The sequence below is a fragment of the Rhinolophus ferrumequinum genome, chromosome 8 (genome assembly GCF_004115265.2).
Source record: "Rhinolophus ferrumequinum isolate MPI-CBG mRhiFer1 chromosome 8, mRhiFer1_v1.p, whole genome shotgun sequence".
In the NCBI taxonomy this organism is placed as follows: domain Eukaryota; kingdom Metazoa; phylum Chordata; class Mammalia; order Chiroptera; family Rhinolophidae; genus Rhinolophus; species Rhinolophus ferrumequinum.
In genome coordinates, this window is record NC_046291.1 from 63,467,534 (window position 1) to 63,494,460 (window position 26,927).

The following is a 26,927-nucleotide window of genomic DNA, read 5'->3' on the forward strand; positions in this document are numbered from 1 at the left end:
TTTCAAAACTAATTAGCTTTACCAAATAATTAACAATTAACTTTGGAAAAACATCCATTATCTGTGTCTACATATGATGAAACAAATTTCTAAAGACAGCATAGTAGCTGTTGGTACAGAAGCTTACCAATGCCACATAAAACACATCAAGCACAAGATTGAAGGATAATCAATACTGCAAGAGGCTTCTCAAAATTAGAAGAAATTGACATTTTTGGTGTCAAATTCAGGAAGTCAAGTTAACAGTGACAACACTAACAGAATCACTTGCTGCATCCGGGACAACTTAATAAGGCATGTAACTGGAAGGTGTGTAAAAAGCTAGAGCCGTCGGCCTGTACCTGGTGCTGGCGATGCTTGGTGACTCTGCTCCAAGCCTACATCTTTCTAGCTGACTGGCAACAATCTGCCTTTCCACTTCCAGTTCTCGGGTGAGTCGTTGAAACTGAAGCTCCTGTGATTCAAGGAAATAAAAGGCATATAAGGCGGCAAGGTTTGCTGCTCAGAAAGATATATGAATTACTGTATGTCACAGGAAACATAGGAACATACCCATAACATAACACTAGTGTGGCTTTGTGAAATCAGCGTTTTGGAAAGAACTGTGGGCCTAAACACCCTCCTGATTTGTAGACTTTTCAACCTTAAAGGTACTAGAATACTTGCTTTTGTTTGCAATTAGAAACATCTAGAGATTTATTTGCTTTTCTTTTTTCTTTTTCTGGTGCTAATTGAGGTCTTCAAATGGTACTTCTGCTACAGTGCTGTACAGAGCCTGTACTTGATGTGTCTACAATAGAGGCCCACAAAGCAATAAAAGGTCTTCGTCCTCATTAGCTAATTTTTATATCCCTCACACTGTTTGTAAGCACAGCATTAAAAAAATGTAAGTTCCCATGATGAGAATCATTTTACCATTTTTAACAGAAGCCTTTTAATTGTTAAGGAAAACAAAATCATTCTAGTCCCACAGAGAAAGTCTTGTTATATTTACCAACAATATAAACAGCAAAATTTTTCTATTGTCACAAATGTATTCATGTGCCACGGTCTGAAGGAGGGGGGGATTTAAAAAGTCTGAGCAATAATATAGAAGTTAAAATTGTATTAAAAACCTGGAAAGACTGAAGAAATTATATTTCCCATTCTATGTTGTATCATAAAGGCAAGGAAGTTGTATTGTAAGAGAAGATGCTTTTAACTTTTATACTTATCTCACTGTTATCTTGACAGGATTTTAATAAATAGGAAGCATGCTATGCTATAAAACACCTATAGATCAAATCAAGTGTACTCCAAAGGCTTTGAAGCCACAAATAACATCTTCAATAACACCTCAAGCTCCCCTGTGCCATATTATCTCCTTACAAGTCTACTCAAAGCAAATGCTGAACTTGTACGGTGTTTCATTGGACACTTGTATGGTGTTTCATTGGCTAGTTCAAAATACCAGGCACATGAACCCAAAACCTACAAACTAATCAGAAATAAAACTACCTGAGCTATCTGTGAGTAAGTACTTGTTTGCCATGAAAAAATAAAAATTAACTGAAAAAGTATTAACTCCCTGTGCAACCAGGCAAATGGGCAATTACTTGACAGCACTGATTTTGCCAATTCTACAAACTATTCTTAGAATAATTTTTAAGAAACAGTCCCTGAACTACTTACTGTTTTCTGATAATGAGAATCCTTTTCTAATGAGCCCAGTTGGTGTGGGCGTATAGAGCAGGGCCTGAATGAATGGCTGGCTACATGATGCTGTACAACACGACCATAATGGGTCAGTGGGACACTGCCAGTCTCTCTGCAGACAATTCCTAGACCACTGGTTCTTAATAAATGTTCAGCAACAAAAGACCACATAGATAATAACTGCACAACATTCAGCATCAGGTAGCTGATTTTAAGGACAAATTGTATTGTTTACCTCACACTTAGTCTTTCTTTGCCCTTAAACAGTATCATATTTTTTGTGATACACTTCCAGTCCTTCAATTATTTTAATCGGTTATTTATAATACGCCTCTTTTCCCAGAAGACTGGCTGCTTGTATCAATCTGGGACAGGAAAGGTCCATCGGTGAATCCCAAAATATTCTTGAGCTTTCACATTACCTTTGTTTTCTGATTTCGGTGGCTATACGGATCGAGGGCTGGAGTGTTTTCTAGAATTTGGGATGGCCAAAAGTTACCAAGGTAGGATTAAGATACATTTTGTCAAATGAGGACATAAAAAAAAAAAAACTCCATTCATAGAAAAAAATTCCATTTTAGTGGATTTTTATCAGGTTTGTGACTATGCTCTTTTGAGCATCCTTTGAAGAAAATGGTTGGGAAATTTCCTCCTTGAAGGCAGAAGTTGGAAGCCACTGTCCCGTAATTCCTTCCTTCAGAAGCAGAGACAAGTGGCTTTGGCTCTGCCAAGAATATGCCAGACTGACTCAGGTGCTGAAGCCAAGACTTTGACGTTAGGAAACACAAAGCTCATTTTCTTCCCTCCACTTCCTCACCGCACTTCCTGCTGTAGGTCTCAAGGTCATATTCTTAACATGGAAATGACCTCCATGTAAACTGCTACGTTTATGCTTCGTTGGCAGTGTTAGTGGTTTCTCTATCTGACCACGTTTGTGGCACAGATTTTGACACTTCCTGGAAGCTTAGTCTCAAGCAAGGCTTGTTCTCCATTCCTTACAACAAATGTGGGAATTCACTTAATACTCACTTAATAAATGCCTTTTTCTGCACAATTAGCCATGTCAGTCACTGTATCTTGCAACTAGAAACCTTGATTGACACACCTACAGAAACCATTTGCAGTTGTTGAGCTACTAGGAGAGCCCATGCACCCATGATGTCGCTACATTTTTTTCTTTAAAAGTTGGGTAATTCTGTTAACATCCGTATGAAATGAGTAAAGTCCACATTTTATTCCTGCTGGCCATGGAGTCCATAATACTGAACATCACTTGGTACTTGTATCAAAACCATTCTACCCATTATTTGCTCACACTTCTCACAAGCAGGATGTTATTAAAGCCCTGAAAGCACAGTATCGAGAAGCATGGGGTTTGTTAACATTACCCAATACCTGTGAATATTTATTTACAAGTAAAATATATGTATATTTTGTTACAAATTAATATTATCCTTACATAATGTAAATTGAATGCCGAGATGGATGAGTAGGGTGTAAATATTTGACAATTCTGTCTCTACTGGCTTCTTTGACTGATGACGAAAACAGTATTACAGTCATATAAAAACACATCTAATGATTTCTAAAATAACACTCATTAAGATGATTATGTAGAGATACCATCTACAAATATAAAATGTTTATATTTTATCCTCTAAACTTAGATTATAAAGGCTGATCCTTAAATCAGTATCCAAAACTGGGCATTTGGATTATAAGGGGATCTTATATTTGTTCTCCTTTGAGAGGAGCAAAGAAAAGAATGTTAAAAGCACGTGCCAATGATTTAGTATATCACAATTTCCTCTTAAATTCTGGCAAAAAAGACCATAAGCAAACTTTGAAAGTCAAGTCTACTAATATGCTATAAAAATGGAGTCAGTTCACATTTGTTTGAAAGCTTTATTTTTACCTTATGTCTCTCATGTAAAGATATTGACAAATATTCTGAGAGAATCATGGAACAAAAGAAACAAAGCTTCACTTTCATGACCTTGTATGGCTCTCGTATGGCGGACACAGCTGCACTGTCCAAGGAAGGACATGGTGCTCCAGCTGTCAGCTACTGCAAAGGTGCCCAGCTGCAAAGAACCACCTTGACCAAAGGTATACCCTTCTGGGTAGGCTGCATCTAGCCCCTGACTGAAGTGCGATAAAGGCCTGGCTCCGATTTGTTAGAGATCTCCCCGGGGGCTTGGCCATCCTGTGTAGTCTCTGGACTTCTCCCCTGCCCAATCCTGATTTTCCTTCCCCTCTCTCCTCCAGTGTTGATTTGTAATAAATACTCTGCATGCTAAACTCCATCTCAGGGAGACCCCAACCTGAGACACTGCCGTTTTTTGGCTTCTTTTTATAGAAAATTTCTTGACAGAAACTTTCTCTCCTAATTTTAATACTGTGATTTAAGTCAAATGTACAGAAAAGGCACAGACAATAACACAATGAGCTTTGGAGAACCTGACCCAGCTATAGCAAATCTTAATATTTTGCTACATTTGCTTCAGGGTTTTCTGAGAAATAAAACATTACAGATACAATGAAATTCCTTGTTTTCTCTCTTTCCAATACTATTCCTTTCTCTTCCTTCCTCCCCAGAAGGAACCATTATCCTGAATTTGGTGTTTAATAATCACATGAATATTTTATATTATTGCTACTCCGTATTTACAGATCCATAAGTGACATATGAGGTCTGACAAGTTCGTGAACTTGTTGCAATGATATTACTGACCTGTTTTTCTATATCAGAGGGATTATTCATTATGAATTTGTACCAACTGGACAAACAGTCAACCAAGTTTACTATTTGGAAGTGCTGAAAAGGCTGCGTGAAAAAAGTTAGATGACCTGAACTTTTCACCAACAATTCATTGTTCTTGCATCACTACAATGCACAAGCTCACAAGGCACTGTCTGTGAGGGAGTTTTTAACCAGTAAACAAATAAATGTATTGGAACACCCTTCCTACTCACCTGATCTGGCCCCCAATGACTTCTTTACCCAAAGACAAAGGAAATATTGAAAGAATTTTGATGACATGCAGGACATCAAGGGTAATATGACGACAGCCCTGATGGCCATTCCAGAAAGACAGTTCCAAAATTGCTTTGAAGGGTGGATTGGGTGCATAGCTTCCCAAGGGGAGTACTTCAAAGGTGACTGTAGTGATATTCAGCAACGAGGTATGTAGCACTTTTTCTAGGATGAGTTCGCGAATGTAATTGTCCGTCCTCGTACAGTATTGCTTTGCATGTTCATACAATTTATATCAATGGTATGCAGTTTTATGCAGACTGCTTTTATTATAATATGTTTTTGAGATTTATCAATATCAGTACACATAGATCTAGTTCATTTATTTTCATTACTCAATAGTATTCCATTGTACGACTATAGCACAATGTATTTATATGTTCTCATCATGATGACTCCTTGGGTTGTTTCCAATTTTGTGCAATAATAAGCATGCTGCAAAATAGCATCCTTGTATAAACCATTTTTGTGTACATGTGCCAGGCTTCTCCAGAGTAGAGACCTAGAAGCGGAATAGCTGGGTTCTTCCATTTCACTTGATAATGACTGCCAAATTACTTTCCAAAGTAGTTGTTCCCATTTATATTCCAGTCAGCAGTGTATGACAATTCCAGTTTCTCCACATTATCACTGAAATTGATTTGCATTTTGGGGTTTAAATTCCCCCCCTTTTGTTTTGGTAATCTGATAGGTATGGGATGCTATCTTGCATTTGTTTTGTTTTGTATTTTCTTGATAACCAACATCTTTTCATATGTTTACTGGCCATTTAGGTTTTTGAATCTCATGGGTGTAAACTCTCAGGGGAGCCTTTTCCCTACTACCAGCATCCAGGCTTGTCCTCTTCTGTGGGTCAGGTTTCTGATCACCCTGAAGCTTTCTAAAGTTTTGGCTTTGGGTAAGGGATCTTCCATGAGAATCCCCTCCTGGAGCAGCCTTCAGATGGCCTGTAGCATGTCACCATCAAATGGCATGCTCAGATCACCTAGGGTTGGCAGATACTTTCAGGGTAAAAGCCAGGTGTACGGCTTACTTAACTTTAGGAGTCTCACTTCCATGCTAGTTTTTTTTTTTTTTTTTTTTTTTTAATTGGGGAAGGGGTACAGGACTTTATTGAGGACTAGTGTGTACTTCCAGGCCTTTTTAAGTTGTTGTCCTTTCAATCTTAGTTGTGGAGGGTGCTGTTCAGCTTCAAGTTGTTGTCCTTTCAGTCTTAGTTGTGGAGGGCGCAGCTCAGCTCCAGGTCCAGTTGCCGTTGCTAGTTGCAGGGGGCACAGCCCACCATCCCTTGTGGGAGTCGAACCAGCAACCTTGTGGTTGAGAGGACACGCTCCAACCAACTGAGCCATCCAGGAGCTCAGCGGCAGCTCAGCTCAAGGTGCCGTGTTCAATTTTAGTTGCTGGGGGCAGAGCCCACCATCCCTTGCGGGACTCGAGGAATTGAACTGGCACCTTGTGGTTGAGAGCACACTGGCCCATGTGGGAATCGAACCGGCAGCCTTCGGAGTTAGGAGCATGGGGCTCAAACCGCCTGAGCCACCGGGCTGGCCCTCCATGTTAGTTTTGGTTTCTGTGAATTCCTTACTTTATTTCCAGCTTTGCCTTTACTTTTAAGAGGACAATTTAAATAGTTTTATTCAGCATATTTCATTTCTTTCAGGGAAAAGACTAATTAGAGTAATGGATAGACTCCCATTTCTGGCAGATGGCATCCAGCTACAGTTGCCCAGTCGCCATCACTTCCACCTATTCATTTCGTTACTCTAACTGATTCACTAACTCAGCAGTAGCTACAATAATTACTGCTGCTATGATGGTGACAAGAAAGAGCGGTAGGCACTCATACCAGGCCATTAGTAACGACACCCTCACTTCCTGTTCCCACATTCATACTAACCCTCAGTTTCTGTCCAGGCTTGGGGGAGGGAAGTGTCTTCTCCTTGTCTAAGGCTGGCCTCACCATGACCCCTGCCTTTTCCAGGGTCTGATTTCTCTTTTCTCAATCATGTGTGTAATCATTCCAGTTTAATGATCCTCAAGTTCTTCTCATCACATAACACATCTTTTTGATCCCGGGACTCCTCAATATCTGTTTCCTTCCCCTTTGACCTATACTACCTTTTAATAAATATTTTTCTTTAAATTGACTCCTTTTTAAGACAGTTTATCATCCCATGTATTAAAATCATTAAAATAATGGTTTCTAATGCTTTTATAACTTCCTAATATGAATTAAAATACATAATATTTTAAAATGTTCATCAATGTACTAAAAATCATCTCATATCAATCAGCATGCCTTCCCATGCCTATAAATCTCAGCAAGAAAGTACTGAGTTCTGGTTATATTGCAAGAAGAAAACTGACATAGTTATTATATGATGGATGCAATCAGTAGTTAAGAAACATTTTTATTTCAATAATTGTTGCTTAAAAATCTCCCCCCCAATGGGATTTATAGATGATGTAATACAGAATTGTACACCTGAAATCTATGTGATTTTACTAACAATTGTCACCCCAATAAATTAAAAAAAAAAATCTTCCCCCGAAATTTTACTTTTGTGTCTTAGTGTCACTGAGAGATCAATTATCATTGAATAATATATTAGATTTTTAAGGTATATAGCATCATTCAGGATATGTCCAGTTCTCAGGACATGCTAGAGCAATTTTTCCCCTTTCCCATGTTCAGAAGATGAAGAGATTATGATCATAATTATATCTGTGAGGCTCTTGAGCAAGGTCTACAGAACTACTTTAAATAGGAAAATTTAAGAGCTAATATATTCTCAAAAACATCCAAAATACCATTCTTTAATCTAGGCTGGTACTAAAATCAAAGCATCGATATTTTCCAGGCTCCTTGATCTCAGCCTTAAGATAACCAGCCAGTAATGTAGAGGTAGGTGATCAAACGCCCTATCAGTTTTTTTTTTTCAGTAATTGACAAATCTTTATTAGGTTTACTTGGTAGTCTCTAAGTCATACATAATTAATTATTAAAATGCTAGGCGTATGCTAGCTATACTTTGTACTGGTTAGTTTCCTTTGTTAAAAGGAAATTCAAATAAAAAAGACCTGAACAACTAACACTGCCTTTCTCAAACAAACTGTTTTCCAAGGACACCAGTGTCCCTCTGACCAACCCTCCACCCCCCAGCTATGCCCTTAAAGAATGAAGTTCCAGTTAGGTAGGTTTGGAAAATACTGCCCAGAAGATTCCAAATCTTGAACTTTCACTAGCATATAAAAAGCTCTGAAAAGTCTACCAGTAGAAAATTAGCTTAAGTTTAACTTAGCAATTCTTTTATTTGTTTAAACTAAGCACACATTTTGTTTTTCCAGAAACAACTATGAACATCTTAAGAAACAATATTGTCTTGCAGAACACAACTTAGGCAACACTGGAAAAATCTCATTTAATATATTTAGGTATCCATAGAGAACTAGAGGTGTTATACTGCATTCTACATTTAAAATGTTTTTGATATGTTGAAAAACAGAACTTTAAGCCCTTTTGTCCACACTGAATATTTACAAAGAGCACGGCACCCTAAAGGGCTAACCTGCAAATGGAAACTGCTGACCTCACACCACTCGATGTACATGAAGGATGCACATGAAACACCTGTGCTGCATTAGTTGCCCTGTGCTAGGTCTACTGCTTCTTACATTTAGATCTTGTCTAAGATGAAAGAAAAGTACAAGACACAACCATCAATCTGATTTTTTGTTACACTAGCTAACATTCTAATAGGAGATGAACAATTTTAAGATCTTTATTGTTGTATCCTACTGCCAAACCATACAGGATTATACCAGGTTCTAGCTTTGATTGTCTATCCTTCAGTTTTAATGAAGCAGAGAAAAAAGAGCAAAGCTTACCAGATGCTCTAAATTTGTATTCTAAAGCTCAGGCTCTTATCTGTAATGCTGTCACCAAAGCTCCTTAATTAGGAAATCAAAAATAAATTAAGAGGCTTACATTAAAACACAAGGAACGCTTTCTGCTAGAGCCATGTGTAGGTGAAAACGTCAAGATAAACAGGTAAAAGCCTAAGCTTTTCCTACAGCACTACAGATGGTTTTTTAAAATACTGTCTACTCAACAGTAACTCAATGCCATTGGCTCTTCAGTGTCTCACCTGGCAATCTGACTATCACGTGGGTTCATATGCACTAGCGATGTTCAAATTCACTCTCTCTATTATCAGATTCAAACCCTGTGTTTTCAATGATCCGTCAGCTGAAGCAGTCATGGGCTCCCCTGAACCACACTCTCTTGTGTTTTCTGTTTCTCCACTGCAGTGGTTCTCAAGGTGTGGGCCCTGAACCAATAGTATCAGCATCGGCTGGAAACTTCTTTGAATCACAAGGGATGGGGTCCAGCCACCTGTGTATGTACAAGTCCCCCAAGAGATTCTCAGGCACACAGAAGTTCCTAAACCACTATTTTATATGAAACCAGCATGCCTTTTTGACTCAGGCTCCTACTGCAAATGTTTTCATCTTTTCATCATTTCCTTCCTTTCCCTTATCCCCCACTCCTCACACATTAAACAGTTTCCCAGATTTTGTCACTCCACCTCGCTATTACTGGTCGAATCCATTCCCTTCCTCGCTATTCCCTGCCATTACTACTCTCATTCAGGCTCACGTTAGCTTCCGACTACTGCAATAAACCCTCCCTAAGTCTTCTCCTCATGATGGTGGGGAGGGGTCTTGCCTCTGCTTTTCACATTTCTTCCAGATATATCGAAGGGGCAACACTACTCATCAATAAGTAATCTCTATCCGTTAATTGAGGTTTACTGGGCTCCAGGGTCTCTGCTAAGTACTTTATGTGCATTACTTCATTAGCTCTGTGGTCACTCTGCGAGGTGGTCAGGGACACCCTCATTCCATAAAGGGCTGACTAGTGTGAAGTCATTCAAAACCAGGATTTGAAATCACATCAGTCTGACTCCTCACTCTACGGTGTTAAACACTGTGCACCAGGCTCTTCTCACTCTATAAAAGAACTTATAAAAACCTAACTCAGCCGTATTTTAAGACCCATGGCAGTCTAGCCCCTGCCCCCCCACCAAATACCTTTCTTTGGTCTCCTGTCATTCCTCTTCACATACCTGGACTGCATTACTCGTGGTTTCCTATATACAGTACTCAAAACTTTTTCTTACGTTGTTTTGTCCCCCTGAAATATTACCCTCCCGTGAGTGCCCACAGTCCCCTATCCAAGCCCTGGGTGAAGTGCTCCGCCCGTTACACGCGCTCCATTTACTAAACTGGAGTCTCATCACAGAAGAGTGAAATCTGTATTTCATTCATCTCAGTATCTTTCTAACTCCCTGTAAAACCAGAACAAGAAAACCCTGCTAATCCATTCACGGTAAATTTATTCAATACGTTTTATTTAGTATGTTACAGTTGATTGTATTGATTTTTAAATTTACTGATTTATTGAGTATTTTTATACAAAAACGGGCATAATATTTTACCGTTGATCCTTTCTGAGGCCCTTAAAGCCTTTCAAATGTAATAATAATGATGTCCTTACAATGTTAGTAAGGAAAATTAGAAAAATAAATGGTCCAAAAGAATGTTCCACTTTTAGTTAAAGTCACAGAGAGATGTGGAGGCAAAGAAAGGACTAGACCCCAGGGTTCCCAAAATTTTGACGACTGCTCTTTTAACAATTTAGCTCTATCAGGAATTTCATATTATTCACGGTGACATGGGCAAAAAAGATTTTTAAAAACAATAAATAACATTTGCACAATTTCAGCAGCATATTGCTTATTGCTGTTAATAGGACTTACCCCACGAAACTGTTCCGTGTAACAGGCTAGTGTTACAGGCATACACCTGTCCCCATCTGCCACACTCCTTGATCTCTCAGGCATCATATCCTGCCTATCAGAAGATTACAAGTTTCCCAGCCTTGGTGTGGCATTTTTGAAAACCTGTCCACCACTCCACTAACATTTTACATTGCTGAACTATCAATGCCTTCTTTTATTTTCATCTACCTTCTCTCCTAAAAAGTAGGATGTATGTGTGTATTCATATAGGCTGCATATATGTACGAATGCATGTATGTAAATATAAATAATTCTAGTTATGTTTTCTATTTGTTGAAGTTTTGCTTACTTATGTTTAAAATTCCTCGTATTTAAAGAAGTCCTAATAGTCAATTAAATATTGAGGAAAAGACCTACAACATGAAAAATGGACGCTTGGAGACAGTGTCAGTTGCAATTCGCAATGACAACTATTGCTGTCATTTTCCAAAAAGGTGGTTACTTGATAGAATTAAAAACACAAGAAGACTTTCTTTAAAATGTAGTGTCTTGATTATCTTCTTAGCCATTATTTTAAACTTTATTGAGAAACTATAAAAAATATGATGACTTAACATTAACAATTTATCTAGTTTTCTAGTACATAAATATTTCAAAATTAGTAAGGCCAATGATGCATATCATTGAATGTTAGATGCTTATTTGGGAGTTAATTGACTGCACAGTAGATGATAATAACGCATATAAATCATTATTCCCTTAAATGGAAAACTGAGAAGGATAAATGACCAATCACCCACTTTCTTTTATTGCAAACAATATAAAAATTTTTAAAAGAAACAAAAAATATAAATATAAAAATGATAAGAAAATATAAAAATAAGAGAAACGAAAACAAAGGCTAAATTTAATCTTTTATTCAATAGATAAATAGCACTAGGTAATAAGAGAATAATTTTAAAAATGATTAATTTAAGGTTTGGTTTGTAACTTAATGAAACGTAAAGGGGAAAGAAAACAAATACCACCTGGCACAGGTAGATATTTTTTATGAGCATAATTTTTAAATTACTATGATTACTTCTGTAGTTGTTCTTTCTGCTTTGCAGATATTTTATGGCTAGAGTGCATGTGGGGTAGAGAGGGTGCTAATACCGGAATTAGAATGTACATCTATAAGTTGTGCCTTGTCCACTTAAAAATGGCTCCTTGTGGCTTGTTACCTGGCTGAAGAGGTATAAGAGGTTTTCAACTGTTTTATCTTCTTAACTTTTTACTTTTACATTTGATCTGCATGCCTTCATTAATATTATCATTCCTTTCTAAACCTCCAGAAACTGTCCTGGGATTCTTGAGAAATAAGGGTAAGAAATATCAATGTATTATTGATAACCATAGGACGTATCTAACCTACAAGGAACATTAAAGCCGTTGGACAGAACTGGGGCATATCTAGCCACAGGCTGAGTCCAACCTCCGTGGGTCTGCACCCAGACCTGCACCCATCCTGTTCTCAGGTCCACAAGTGTTTCTATGTTTAATGACTCTGTTTTTCTTAGACTCTCCTGCTTTCTCCTCTAACCTCCACCTTCTCCTTCCACTGGTTAACCACATATAAAAGAATTTAAATTTATTCTGGTACCATTATTTAATAGCTGTATTTTCCCTATTTACCTAAAATAAAGCAGACAAGTTAAATAATGTTGCTTTTACTTGTGTTAGGCCTATGTAGCTCTCAGTAGAAAAAAAGAAAAAGTAAAAAAAAAGAGTTCTTAGAAAAAAGAGATGACAGATTTGAATATATGTTATTTTTATAGTTCAGACTAATTTATTTGAAATACTTTTTAAATTACCACATTTGGAATTCTCTTCCTCTTGCATACAATACACGTATATAGTCATGAAGAAATCTACCTGCTTATGTTTGAAACAGGTATAATTTGGTATCTAATGTCTCAGTTCATATTTTTTGTTAAGTTATAACACTACTACTACTACTAGGTACGACTGAGTGAATGCCATCTGTGGGTCAGGTACTCTACATATTTTTTCTCTAATTCTTACAAAAGCACAGGTCACTATTGAGTTGAGCTATCACAGGGTGGAAGGGGCAAAATAAATGACCTCCTCAAGGTCACATAATTAGGAACTGAAGAGCAGGGAATGGAATTCTAAATTCTTGCTCCTTCCATTATAGGAAGCTGATAAAATTAAGGTGGTCTTATTTTCTATTTCTGAAGGTTATATTTAGAATTGTTGTGGACTTTAACTGCTTCCAAATTCTCTTCCCAAATCAAATAAGGCCCTGGAATGTAATAAGAATTAAAGAGCCAGATGCTAGTATACATGGAAACTTACTAATTATGACAAAGGTAGAATTTCATTTAGTGGGAAAAGAACTGATGACATAGAGAAAACAAAGCTAGATTACTACCTCAAACAACACACACACACACACACACATTTCTAATAAATGTAGAGGAAATCCCCAAATACATTAAAAGATGACCTAGGATAATATTTTTTAAACTTAGGATGATAAGATTCCTTCTGAAATAAAACAAGAAACCCCAAATCATAAGGGATAAGATAGGCATACCTAACCACATAAAAATAAAATTTCATATGCCAAAGATCATGCAAACAAAGTTAAATGACAAAAAAAAGAGAGAAAATTACATATTTATAACACATAACAGACATTTTAAATCCCATATAAACATATTTTATAAAAACATAGTAAAAATAGACCAAGGATATAACTAGCCAACTCATCTAAGATGAAGTGTAAATGTTAATCAAAATATCAAGAAAAAACTGCTCAATTTTATTTGTATGGAAAAATAAAATCAAATAACAACGAGTTGCCACTTTTTATCATATCACAAACATTTTAAAAACAGTAACATCCATTCAGTATTACTGAAAATCAACTGCAATTGAAAATTTTTAAAAAGGGGAGGGGAAGGTGATGGGGAATAAGAGGTCCAAATTTCCAGGTATAAAATAAATAAGTCACGGGGATGTAATGTACAGCATGGGGAATATACTTAATAATTGTGATAGCGTGGCACGGTGTCACATGGTTGCTGGACTTACCATGGCGATCTCTTCTGTAGGTACATAAATGTTGAATAACTATGGTATATACCTGAAACTAGTATCATATTGCAAGTTACCTATATTTTCATGAAAAATTTTTAAAAGAAAAAAAGTGGTAACATCCAGGTCTGGGGAAGAAGCAGGTAAAAGGCCACGTGTTGTTTATCTGAGTATAATTTGCCATAACCATTTGGGAAAACAATCTGGTAACATCTACTAAATGAAACATACATATTCCTCATGACTTTGTAATTCTACTTCTGGATATCTACTCTACAGAAATGAAAGCAATCATATATATAACATATTAAAAGCATTACAAACAATTTGAATGTTTACCTACATGGCAATATTTTAACAAACTGGAATCTCCATACTACATGGGATAACTACTACATATTTATTAAAAAGAATGAACTGGACTTTGCCTCAGAAGAATCATTATATACAATTAAATGAGAAAGTCAGTTTAAGAACTCAGTAAAACACAACAAATAATAAAATTTAAAAAAACCAAACACCTCTATATGGGTTTGAGCATGGAGAAACTGATAGGAATACAGCAGATCAGTGAGATTGGTTACCTCAGGAGGCTGGGATCAAGAAAGGGATCAAGATAGTATGTAAATTTTTGTATTATCTCTATATTGTTTCACTTACTACAAGTATATGATTTTAAATTAAAATCTAATTCAGAAAATTAAAACGGAAAGAATAAAAGGGCTAAAGAAATAAAATACTGTTTAAATACTACCAGGCTACATCTTGTTTAGGAAATAGTCCCATTCATGGAAAATGGTATTCTGATTGAGAGAATTGGCATTTTTGCTTTTTTTTGAAGCTATTCAAGTACTCTAGGGTGCGTCCTCCTATTTGCTAGATGGGGAGCTGCGCGATTCATGAATCACCTAATAAAGCCAATTAGATCTTCCATGAAGTAAATAAATAAATTACTCTGAAGGGATTCAATAACATTCTAATGACCTGTAAAGGCCCATTCTAATAATACTTAATCAGATTTAGAAGTACACAGCATTCGTAAGGGTGTGGAGAAAGGTACTGTGGGGATATAACTTGGTGTAAATTATTGGGAGAGCAATTTAACAATATCTAAAAAAATTAAATATGTACCTATACATGAGCCCATGAGTTCTAATGCTGAGACTTGATTATACTTGGAAAAGTACACAAAATCAACTAATCAAATACAATTGGGAATAACCTGATATCCATCTATGGGGAACTGGTTAAATATACTACATATGAGGTCTGAAAATTAAGTTCGAGAACGCATCCTAGAAAAAGTGCTACATACCTCATTGCTGAATATCACTACGGTCACCCTCGAAGGACTCTCCTTGGGAAGCTATGCACTGATGCCAGTACCTAGTCCACCCTTCAAAGGAATTTTGGAACTCTTTTTCTGGAATGGCCATCAGAGCTATCATTGTATTACTGTTGATGTCCTGAATGTCATCAAAATGTCTTTCAATATTTCCTTTATCTTTAGGTAAAGAATGAAGTCATTGGGGGCCAGATCAGGTGAGTAGGGAGGGTGTTTCAATACAGTTATTTGTTTACTGGCTAAAAGCTCCCTCACTGACAGTGACGTGTAAGCTGATGCATTGTCGTGATGGAAGAGGTCAAAAAGTTCAGGTCGTCTAACTTTTTCATGCAGGCTTTTCAGCACTTCCAAATAGTAAACTTGGTTAACTGTTTGTCCAGTTGGTACAAATTCATAATGAAAAATCTCTCTGATATCAAAAAAGGTTAGCAACATCGTTGCAGCAAGTTTGTGAACTTAATTGTCCAACCTCAGTACATCTATATAGTAGGAGTCCATGCAATTGCTAAAGGATTGAAAGTAAATCCATACGTGCTAATGTGGAATAATCTCCAAGAAAGATTTTTCAGGAAAATAAAACTAGGTAGCTGTTTTTCAAAAGACATATATGCTGGAATATGCAGAAAACTGCCGTCTTGATATATACTCAAGAGACATAATTTCAGAGAAAGTTTTAACAGTTGGGAAAAGGGACTAGGCGTTTGTAGGGTGGATTACTTTTTATACTTTTTAAGGTAAACATTTAATTTCTTTTACCTTGAGTATTTATTTGCTATTAATTTTTGTAAATAAAATAGAACAGTTGTTTATTCATGCAAAACCACACTAAGACCCCAATTTTTACTGTTAGCTAAATGCTCCAATTCTGACCTATTAAAGAAGAGAATGTTTCAATAATTCGTTTTCGTGAAGGGAGTAAAATATATGATAACAGTAATAAATATTGTATTTGAAAATATATGCTGTATAATGAACTGACTGATTTAACGGATTTCACTACATTTCAATATTTCTTGAAACTTTGCAGGACTTTTAATAAAAAATTGGTATCTTTAGAATGATGCTTCTCAGCTTGCTCTATGGTTTTAATTAATTTTCTTCTATCAACTAATCGAGGAAGGAAGGAAAGAGCAACTTATGCTCAATGTAGCCATAAAATCAAATATACATAATCTTTCTTACAAATCCTACATACCAACATACTTTTTGGAAATAAAGCATGGAAGAGGACCCTACACTTAACTTTAAATTTTAAATCATGTCAGGGCCAAATCACTTAGATACTATCAAATGGTAAAATTTCATTTGATAAAATAATAATAGTAGTAGTTTGAAAGGGTAGTCACTTATTGTATTTGATTGGGTATTCAAAGTAGAAATGATTTTTATGTTGCAAAATATATAAAATTTACCATTTTAACAATTTTTAAGTGTGCAGTTCAGTGGCATTAAGTACACTCACACTGTTGTGCAACCACCATCCATTTCTGGAGCCTTTTCATCTTCCTAAATCGAAATACTAAGCACATTAAACAAAAATTCCCAATATCTCCCTCCACTCAGGTCCTGGCAACCACTACTTAATTTTCTGTCTCTATGAATTTTCCTCTTCTAGGTATCTCATATAAATGGAATTATATAATATTTGTCTTTTTGTGACTGGCTTTTTTTCACTTAGTATAATGCCTTCAAGGTTCAACTATGTTATAGCATGTGTCAGAATTTCCTTCCTTTTTAAGGCTGAATAATATTCCATTACACACACACACACACACACACACACACACACACACTCACACACACGTATATATACCACATTTTGTGTATACACCCATCCATCAATGGATACTTGGGTCGCTTCTATATATTTTTTAAAAATCCAAAATTATTTATCAAATTTAAGCCAAATTCTCTAACAAAACATATCGTGACATACACATTTCTAGTTCCTTCTCTACTAGCTTCTTCTCCTGTCAAAATACAACTAACTTTCACAAAATTCAGTAGTTAAAGGTCTTATCTACAAGGATGAAACTAGTTTTACGGCTTTCTGTAATTTACAAGACAGACTTGATTATACATTCATTTGTTTAAACACTGAGTGTCTACTACGTCCCAGGCACTGTGATAGGCAGAGATGGAGAGAGAGGGAGAGAGAGGGAGGGAGAGAGGGAAAGAGAGAGACAGAGACAGAAACAGAGAGAGCACGAATGCATACGCTCCACAATCAGACCCAGAAAGTCTGTGTGAGAGCCAGGAGAGGTGAGTGGGCTAAATCTTACATGAAGTTTTTCCTCAAGACAGTGAAGAATTGAATTAAAACATTCATGCCGAAATATCAAAATAAATTAATATAGCAAATAAAATTAGGTACCTAGAAAGTTGATGAACACGAAAAGCTGACTAGTGCTGATGAGACCATGTCATTTGGCATCCATTTCCTGGCTGCCTGGTACAACCAGGCAAACACCATCTGGCACACTAGCTCTTGGGTCTCTAAGGTGTGTGAGAGCTTTAATAAACTTTCAAGATCGATAAAAACTTCTAATCACAGATTTTTGTTCTAATATCCCAGAGCAGGTGTTGGCAAACTTTTTCTATAAAGGGATGGATAGTAAATACTTTAGGCTTTGTGGATGGTAAGATAGGTCCGTCACAACCATCCACCATTACCTTGGTAAGAAAGCAGCCACAGACATAAATGAAAGTGCGTGGCTGCGTTCCAATCAATTTTATTTATGAACACTGACATCTGAATTTCACCTTTCAGGGACCATGAAATAGTCTTCTGATTATTTGTAAACTATTAAAAATGTAAAGAATATTCTTAGCTTGCAGGCTGTAAAAAGACAGGTAGAGAGTAAGATTTGGCCTGTGTGCTCTTAATGGCATGTGATTTGAGATAGAACAGAACAAACATGGAAGGTTTACAGGATTGGGGTCCAACCTGGATTTGAATCCAGGCTCTGTATAATACTGGATGAGTCACTTCAATATCTATAAACCCCAGTTTAATCTGTAAAATGGGGATAACACCCACAGCATAGAGGAGTTGGTGGGAATATATGAACAAGAGGCTAAATGTTGTGTAAACTGTCAAGCTATTCTTAAAGATTTAGGCATTATAAATTAAAAGACACACACACACACACATTAAAAAATGCACCATGTTCTCCCCTATGAGGTTCACTCACCAAAAATTTGGGGATATATTTTCAATTCCTAAGTACGGGGGGGGGAGAAAGTAATTTGCACTATAGGTACTAGATGTCTTGGATTCCATTTTTACTAAGCTCTTATCATTGTACAATATTATACCATTCAGTTAATAATTTACTTCTTTCACCTTCTGATTATATTCTGTTCTCAATAGCTCATTTTCCTGTTGTCTCCTCTGAATTCTCACATAAAGAGGAAACAATTTTATATATAAAATCACAAGAAGAGTCGTGGCTGCCACACAGCTCAGGACAAATGACAGAAAAGAGTGTTTCCGTCTTACTACCACTATATGCCCATTTTCTATTTATTAAATTTCAAAACAAGTAATCTCAGCAAATTTAGGGACCCTCACAAAATTAAAGGCATGATTTCCTTATATAGCGAGCTTGAAGATATCAAAATGTCAGTGCTGATGGACAGTACAGGGATTGCGGGTAAATACGTCAAGGGGTTCTTTAGGATTCAGATACTGAGTTAAGGCAACTTAACTCAGAAATTCAGTATTTCTCATCATGGATTCTATCAAGAAATCCCTTAACTGGACCCATTATGGCCATTTCACAATATATGCATATATTGAATCATTATGTTGTACATCTGAAACTAAAAAACGTTGTACGTCAAGCATATCTCAATTTTTTTTTTTAAAAAAAGGAAATTTCTTCCCCGTGTCTATTTTACAAAAAACTGAAAAACAACTTTTTCCTCTGGTGTTTTGATATTCCAGCCAGTAATTTTCATGCCAATGACTCATGCTTCCAGTTGACAGACATGAAAAGATCAAGCTGAATTCTGGCACTGTCTTCTCTCCTTCTAAAAGCAGCAAGTCGATATAACTAGAGGATGCCACCACTGAGTTGAACGCTTGGTGCAAATTGTCAGCAGAATACCAAGTTCAGTTAGCGTTCCTGGCTAGGCCTGAGGCTGGGATGCCGGACTGTCCCCACCTCAGAGCTGCCACTAGCCTTGGGTCTGGGGTCATGTATGCCTGCCTGCATGTATGTGTGGACAAGGGGGAAAAGACTGGGTCCTCTTGGAAAGAAAGGATGACGGAGTTTGCCACAGGAGATCCTCTGAATCCATCAGCAGAGTGAATGAAATGCTACAGATCACCACGTGACAGGCTACGGTGACCAACCTCACTGTCCTTGAAACTAAACCAACATTATCACTTTAAATATATATCTGTGACACTTAGCTTTTAAACAAATTAACGTGTTTATAATGAAAACAAAGCATTTTAATAGTGCCGTGTAATGAATGTCAAGAATATCAAATGGTAGGTAAAAATACATGATTTGTCAAATCATTTTCTCAGCAGCACACACTAAGTTGGTTGGAACAACACTGTGGTTTAGAAAGGCACATGCTTAGTGGGATGTAAGAACAATGACATTTTCACTGCAAAGGTTGGGCTGACGACCAGTCCTAGCAGCCTTGCGTTCTAGGGCAGTCCATAGAACGGGTCGGATGTTTTTGGGCTCACTGCCCCATATCATTCATGGGACTAAATTTTGTTTTATGGTAGAATATATCAATTTGTAACCATTCCCTTATGTTTCCTCCTCTGTTTTCAATACGATTGTATTTAGCATAGATTCATTTAAGGAATTACGCTACTAGTATTAATAGCTATTATTTATTAGGTGTTTACTATAAGCCAGACACTGTATTAACACTTTCCACGCATATCATCAAAGAGGAGCACGACCAATACCAAATGAATGACTTCTATGTGCTCAGCACCTCCTATTTGATTTCTACCACCACCCCATGGGGGACATACTATTCTTCTAAGTTTTGAGACATTGATCTTGAGTGTCTATGGTCCCGCAGGGGTATGAAGTTAAGAGGCACCAGTCCAGAGTTGGTGCTCTTTGTCAGTGTCTTTCAGCCTCACATATGACCCATAGACGGTGGAAATGCAATTGATTTCGAGGTGGCAAGAGGAAGATAATAATCTCTGAAAAACAATATAAGCCTAAGTAATCCATCAAAGGTCACACACGCTGCCTGGCTTGTTATTTTACTCCGATGGGAGCATCTCCTTCAATTTAATAACTGTGATTCAAAAGCCCTTTTTTTTTATCAGCATTATCTAAATAAGATGGCACTACTAAATCGTACCCTGATGGTCTCAAACAACTAACACAGTTTCTGAAGTTCCAGGGAAGCAGCTGTAAATGGAGAGAATCTAGTTTGCAGTTCTTTGCAGAGTATCTTCTCCAAGGCGTCCCATCTGATACATGGTGCCCTCTATGACGTCCAGCTCACTTTACAGTTGAGACAGTAATGCATTCAGTGGATCGTAACACTCTTGGGATCACAAGTAAGAGCCCATAAGTGAAAGAAGAAAAAGAAGGAAGAGCTGCATTGCTTCACTTCTCTATCTGAATTCCTCCATTCTGAATTTTCTATGAGGATTCCTGTTTTTAAACTCCTTATTGTCAATATATCTGATTGAGAAAGCAGCTAAACAACTCCCAGGTGAGGTGGCACCATAGCAACAGGCTTGCCATCAATTCTTTGGGGAGCAGAATTTCACAGGCGTATTTGATTGCCTATTCACACTCTTGATTACAACATAGCGAGCTGTTTAAATAGTATGCCATTAGTGTGCTGAAGGAACTTTAAAAAATAAACTACCCTGTGTGCAGAAATTTTTCACACACATGTTCACATTGAGATGTGTTTAACTGTACGTAACCCATTTCCCTTTTATTTAGAAAACAAGAGAGACATCTTTAAACTATTTCAGAGCTCGCCAATGTGATAAATAAGGCATTACGCTTTATCACAAATAAATACTGAATCTTTATTCTGGTTCATAAATATTTGTTCAATCCTCCATTGTGATTATGACAAGATAAATGTACAGTCCTTAGAATCTGATCAGGGGCATTCAAGTACCTTGAGTTAGATAAAGAGTGGCCAAAATAAGTATAGAAAAAAACAACCTGAGGTTGAAACCACCTCAGTCTCATAGTAGATTATACTTGAACGTGACCTACTGCTCAGTTGGGATAACATATTGATAACAAAAAACAGTACACAGAGAAAAAAAGTAGTTTATGTCTGTAGATTATGACAAAAAGTCAGCTACCCTACAAATTATGTCATAACCAAATGTAAGACTAGGTAAGGATGCCAATTTTATGGGCAAAATCTCCCACAACCATCGGAACATGAACTCAAAGCAAATCCAGATAAGTATGAATGACTGCCACCCATCTTTATGTCCAAATAGACCACATTTAATCAGTTTTCCCCATATTTGGCTGTAAATGGTGCTGGAGACAAGAGTAAAATATTTCACAAATATTCAAATAAAAGGTTAGAGGAGCATTCGTGAGGAGTTATTTTTATACAATCAATTCTGATATTTATGCTATTAGAGACACCCAATGGTGTATATCTAATCCAAATTATTTACTTTTGGTTTTGTAATGCATGATATGATGTGTGCAGTAGATTTGTCTTTCTAATTACGTTTTGCTCTATTATTAAATCAGCTTACATATTCTTAATGTACACCTGTTACATTAGAAAAAGTGGTGTCCCAGAAGCCTGCTGGGTAGGAGGACAGCTGGCTCAATTACAAATATACCAGACAGGCTCCAGTGAAGAAAGAACTCACTGAACAATCTCAAGCCTTAATTACTTTATAAGCACTTAAAGTTTACATAAGATTGGTGTAAGTCACTTGTTTCCTTTCTTCCCTTTTGCTGATGTTGTATTTGGCCTTCTTAGAAGACTGGGAAGCTCCTTGAACTACCTAGAGCACAATTAGAAACGATCATTTCACTAAATAAGCATGTGCTTGTATTTCATTGATTAGACAAGGTTTTTAAGAGATAATTTCCTTAGAATGTATTCATACAATTAATATTCAGGACTATTTATTTCAAGTAAGCAAATAGAAAATAATCATAATACAATGGAAACATGCAATGTTGCAAATATTATGCAGTGGACACTGGTTGCTTTTGCCTCCTAGCATCTTCTCACCTTTCTTCTAGATAGGACATTCAGAATTCACTGTGGGGAGACCCACCTTCCCTATTCTTGAATCGTGTGAGTTTGGTGTATCAAGAATAGGGTTGGTCAAGGTATAGAGAAAGTGACAAGGCCAATGGAGAGGCATTTTAAATAAAGATGAAGAATTATTTCTGTATCAGTACCAAGGGAATGAGCTAAAGGACAAGGAGTTTGGGTCTAAGAATACAAGGTCTAAAGCACGAGGTCACTCGAGATGAGGATACCAAGGCTGCTGTGTCAGAGATTGGATGGGCTGTGGGGTGGACACTGAGGTCAGTCAGACGCTCATGGAAGAAGTGATCTGGAGAATTGGCCATGAATGGGAGTTGAGTCTTCAGTGAGTAAGACGAAGTGACCAGAGGCTGATGAATAACAGCAGTGAGCAGAAGGAGAGGGTGCTGCAGCCTCTTCTGTGGGGCATGGAAGTCCCACAGAAGCAGGGACATGTGCAGGGTGCACAGGTATGAATGGCTGGGGAGCAAGGAGAATAATAACCTTATTTCCTAAGATCGAGAAACCAAGAAGTTAAGAGAATAGCCACATGCCCCTAGAGTGAGCCTCAGGGGATGTGAGTCCCCCAGGGGACAGCCAGGCTGCTATTAAGAAGTGGAAAGGAAAGAGACGAGGAGGGTAAGAATGTGGGGTTGGTGGTTGACCACAGGGCAAGAATTCCAGAGGACATGGGGGAAGGGTTTGGGAGGGAGCGTGAGGAGGATGGGGATGGGAGATTGGCAGCCAACAGGATAACGAGACAAACGTAAGCACGGGCTTCTGGTGATGAATTAAGGACAATGTGAGGCACGAGAGACTGAATCCTTAGTGTCTCTAAAAGTAGAGCAAAAACTTGTGGATTGTCAGTGGGAGGGGATGAAGACAGCTGAGCATAGCCATTCTGTTAGGCTTCAGGTACAGGCATGGGAGGTACTCCAGGTTTTGGAGGGTCATAGGCCTCCGGGGGTGAGTTGGTGGTCATGTGTCCCTTGGTGCGGCAGATCGTACACCCAGCAGGTGAGTAGTCAGCTTGGCACAGTTAGGGGAGCCCTGGGCCACAGTGTGATCGGGTAATATCTGCAGATTACTGGACTTTGGGGCCAAAAGAAAGCCTTACTCTTAATAGTCCTACACGACACCTCCAGTCAGCAACTCCTTTCTGTGTCCCAATTTCACTTACTAAACCCAGATAATATCCTGCAGAGATTACCAAATGCATCACAACTAGAAGTGAGGGAGAAATCAAGGCAGGCAGACCGGAAGGAAGAGTTCCAGGCAGAGGGAAGGGCAAGTGCAAAGGCCATGAAATGCACCTCGCTGAGGTGACCCGTGTAGTGGAAGGAGTGAGTGAAGAAGGGAGGGGACAGACGAGGACAGACAGAAATCAGGGTCCAATCGTGGAGGTCTTGGGAAGCCCTCAGCAAGGACACTGCTTCTACCCTGAGAATGAGAAACAATTAGAAGGTGTGGGCAGAAGGGTGCCTAAATTTGATTCCCTGTTAACAGCGTCCCTCTTGAGACTAGAATATAGACAGGAAAGGGCAGAAACGGGAAGAAGTTCGGAGGCTTCTGTGAGTCCAGGCTGCATACAGGTGGATGAGGGCTGTGTATGGACCATGGAGTGTTTGGCCAGCAGATAGCAGTCAGATTCTGGACATATTTTGATAGAAGCCCACAGACCTCCTTTTAGTTCAAAGAACTTTCCTACCTCAGTATTAAGGCCGTAATGGGAAAAATGAGGAAAAGAATATTCTTTCTTCATCTTTTACCTTCAATGTCACCTCTTTAAAAAGGCCTTACCTGAACATCTATTTAAAATACCCCCCTTATAGTCTCCTATAATATCCACACTTTGCCTTTAACAGAATTCTCAGAATCAATTCATATATAGTATAATACACTTTTTTTTTCAGTTTACTTGTTTAACGTGTGCCTTCCCCCATCAGATTATAAGTTCAATATGGTCAAAAACTATGAAAAAAGAGGGAGAAAGGGAACCATCATTAAATCAGATAATAAGCTGCATTCTAATGATTAGAATGGCTGAACATGAGTTGCAAGTACTTGTAAGCTCCATGCATTTAAATTTTTTCTTCATCACTGCGTTCTTTCTAGTATTTTACTAAGCATATGTTTGAAAGAATGAATAGAATTACTTATCAATGTTTTTAAACTTAAAACCACTGCCTAATACTGCTATTTACAATCATTTTAAATCTTAATAATTGAAGTCTACATCTGATTACAACAGCCAAGATAATTCCAATGTCTTTTAAAGTTCTTTTCAAATATGTACATATATATTTGAAGAAAAAAAATATATATACATACACACACACACCCACATATATATAAAATATCTGAAGTCCTCATATGGTAAATATAACTCAAAATAATATTGTTGAAAATTATTTCTACCCAAAAGAGGAAGAATAGGCAGTGAATTCCTTGAAAAATGAATAAAGATCATCAGGCAACATATGTATCAAAAGCAGGCATCACATTTTTTAAATCAATACATCAGAGAAATTACTAAATTCTCTTGACAAAAGGGAAAAATTTTCTAAAAGTAGAATCAAGTATTTTCTCAAAATGTTTGATGATTCCTAGTGATAACCTGAGATAAATCAAACTGAAAAAGAAAATAAAGCAAACATTTAATTAGGGCTACATGTAAAGGGGTCACTGTATTAGTTTATGTCTGCTGTAACAAATTATCATAACCTTGATAGCTTGAAATAAAGAAACTTCATTACCTCACAGTTAAAGATCAGAATTGCAAAATACATTTCACTGGGCCACACTCCCTCTGGAGTCTCTAAGGAGAACCCATTCCTTGCCTCTTACAGCTTCTGGCTGCTGCTAGCACTCATTGGTCTGTGGCCTCATCAGTCCAATCGCTGCTTCCCGCTTCATTTTGCCTTCTCTCTGTGCATGTCAAATCTCCCTCTGCCTCTCTCTCATAAGGACAATTGTGATGGCATTTAGACTTCACCTGGATGGTCCAGGATAATTTCCCCATCACAAGATCCTTAATCACATCTGCAAAGACCCTTTTTCCAAATAAAGTAACATTTAGTTGCCAGAGAGAAGAACCTGATGGCGAACAGCCACCACTATGCCTACCCTATGCAGTCCATCCCGTGGCTTCCCAAGATTCACATCTGTCCCAGGTGCAAAACAGATGCACCCCATCCCAACATCCCCGATAGTCTCAACCCATTCCAGCATCAACCAGAAAACCAAATCTCACCATCTAAACATCTAAATCAGGTATGGATGTGACTCTGGGTATGATCCATCCTGGGGCAAAATTCCTCTCCATCTGTTGATCTGTGAACCTAGAAGGCGCATTGTCTGCTTCCAAAATAAAGATAGTGAGACAGGCATAGGCTACCTGTTATGACATTCCCATTCCAAAAGAGAAAACGAAAGGCCAATCAGTCACCCAGCCCAAGTCATTTCAAACTCCAGTAGGGCAAGGTTTCAAGCCCAGGGGATAATAGTCTGTGGCTTGAGGCTGTACCCTTGGAGTCACTTTTCCTTTTTCTTGAAGGGTAGCACATATTTGCACGTGAGTAGTATAATAAGCCTGTTTTCTGCCCATAGAATTTTGGAAGTCCAACAGATTTCTGACATTTCATCCTGCCTCTGTCCCTTTCAGTCAAGCTGGCATTGTTTCTGCTGACATAGTATTTTGAGAAACCTTGTGGGTCTCCTGTGTATTCATGCTATTAAACAAGAAGTCCCTCCATAGATTTCAAAGATAATCCCATCTTCATTCGTTTTCTGCTGAGATGGTTAAGGGGATCCATGAGTCACACACCTAATCAATCCCTCCAGCACTAAAGCTTGTCCAGTTACACCTTTGGGCTTCCATCCAGAGCACACTTGCCTAACCACGAATTTCCTAATTTTACTGTCTATGCCAATCTGGATAGGCTGAAGATTTTCCAAATCATCAAGTTATGGTTCAATTTAACTTCAAGAGTTCGTTCCTCAATTTATGTGTTTCCTCTTGCATTTTAATACAAGCATCAAGAAACCAGGTGACACTTTCAGCACTTTGTTTGGAAATCTCTTCAGCTAAATATCCAAGTTCATTACTTGACATGCTTTCCACACACCTGTAGGAGACAATTTGGCTAAGTTTTCTTCCACTACATAACAAGGATCACTTTTCCTCTAGTATCTAATTACACATTCATTTCTTTCTAAGCTCTCATGAGAGAGCAGCGTTAACGTCCCTATTTCTACCATCAGTCTGTTTAAGTTAATCCAGGCCTTTTTCTATCATGTGCCTCAAAATTCTTCTAGCCTCTACCCATTGTCCATTTCCAAAGCCACGTCCACATTTTCAGGTATGTATTATATCAGCATTCCCACTTCCTAGTATCAACCTGTATTAGTGTCTTACGCCTGCTGTAACAAATCACCACAAACCTGGAAGATTAGACCAACAGAAATTCATACTATCACAGTTCGGGAGGGCAGAAATTTGAAGTCAGTTTCACTTGGCTGAGATCAAGGTTGTAATCTGGGATATACTCATTCTAGAGGTTGAAGGCAAGAATCTATTTTTTGCCTCTTACTGCTTACCAGTGATTGCTGGCATACCTTGGCTTGTGGCTACATCTCTGCAATTTCTGTCTCCATCTTCACGTTGCCTCTTCTTTTGTACATGTGGCAAATC

General features: G+C 37.7%; 1 protein-coding gene across 15 annotated transcripts in view; it reads right to left on the reverse strand.

The window, feature by feature from the left end:
* Positions 1–26,927, reverse strand: part of PKP4 (plakophilin 4) — a 227,473-nt gene that overhangs the window by 102,103 nt on the left and 98,443 nt on the right. For 13 of the 15 annotated variants that reach the window (XM_033111701.1, XM_033111700.1, XM_033111698.1 and 10 more), the window contains one exon: positions 342–454. The exons of the other annotated variants lie outside the window; for them this stretch is intronic. In XM_033111701.1, the coding sequence (XP_032967592.1) occupies positions 342–454 (113 nt within the window). The remainder of the gene's footprint in view (positions 1–341; positions 455–26,927) is intronic. 15 annotated transcript variants of the gene reach the window in all.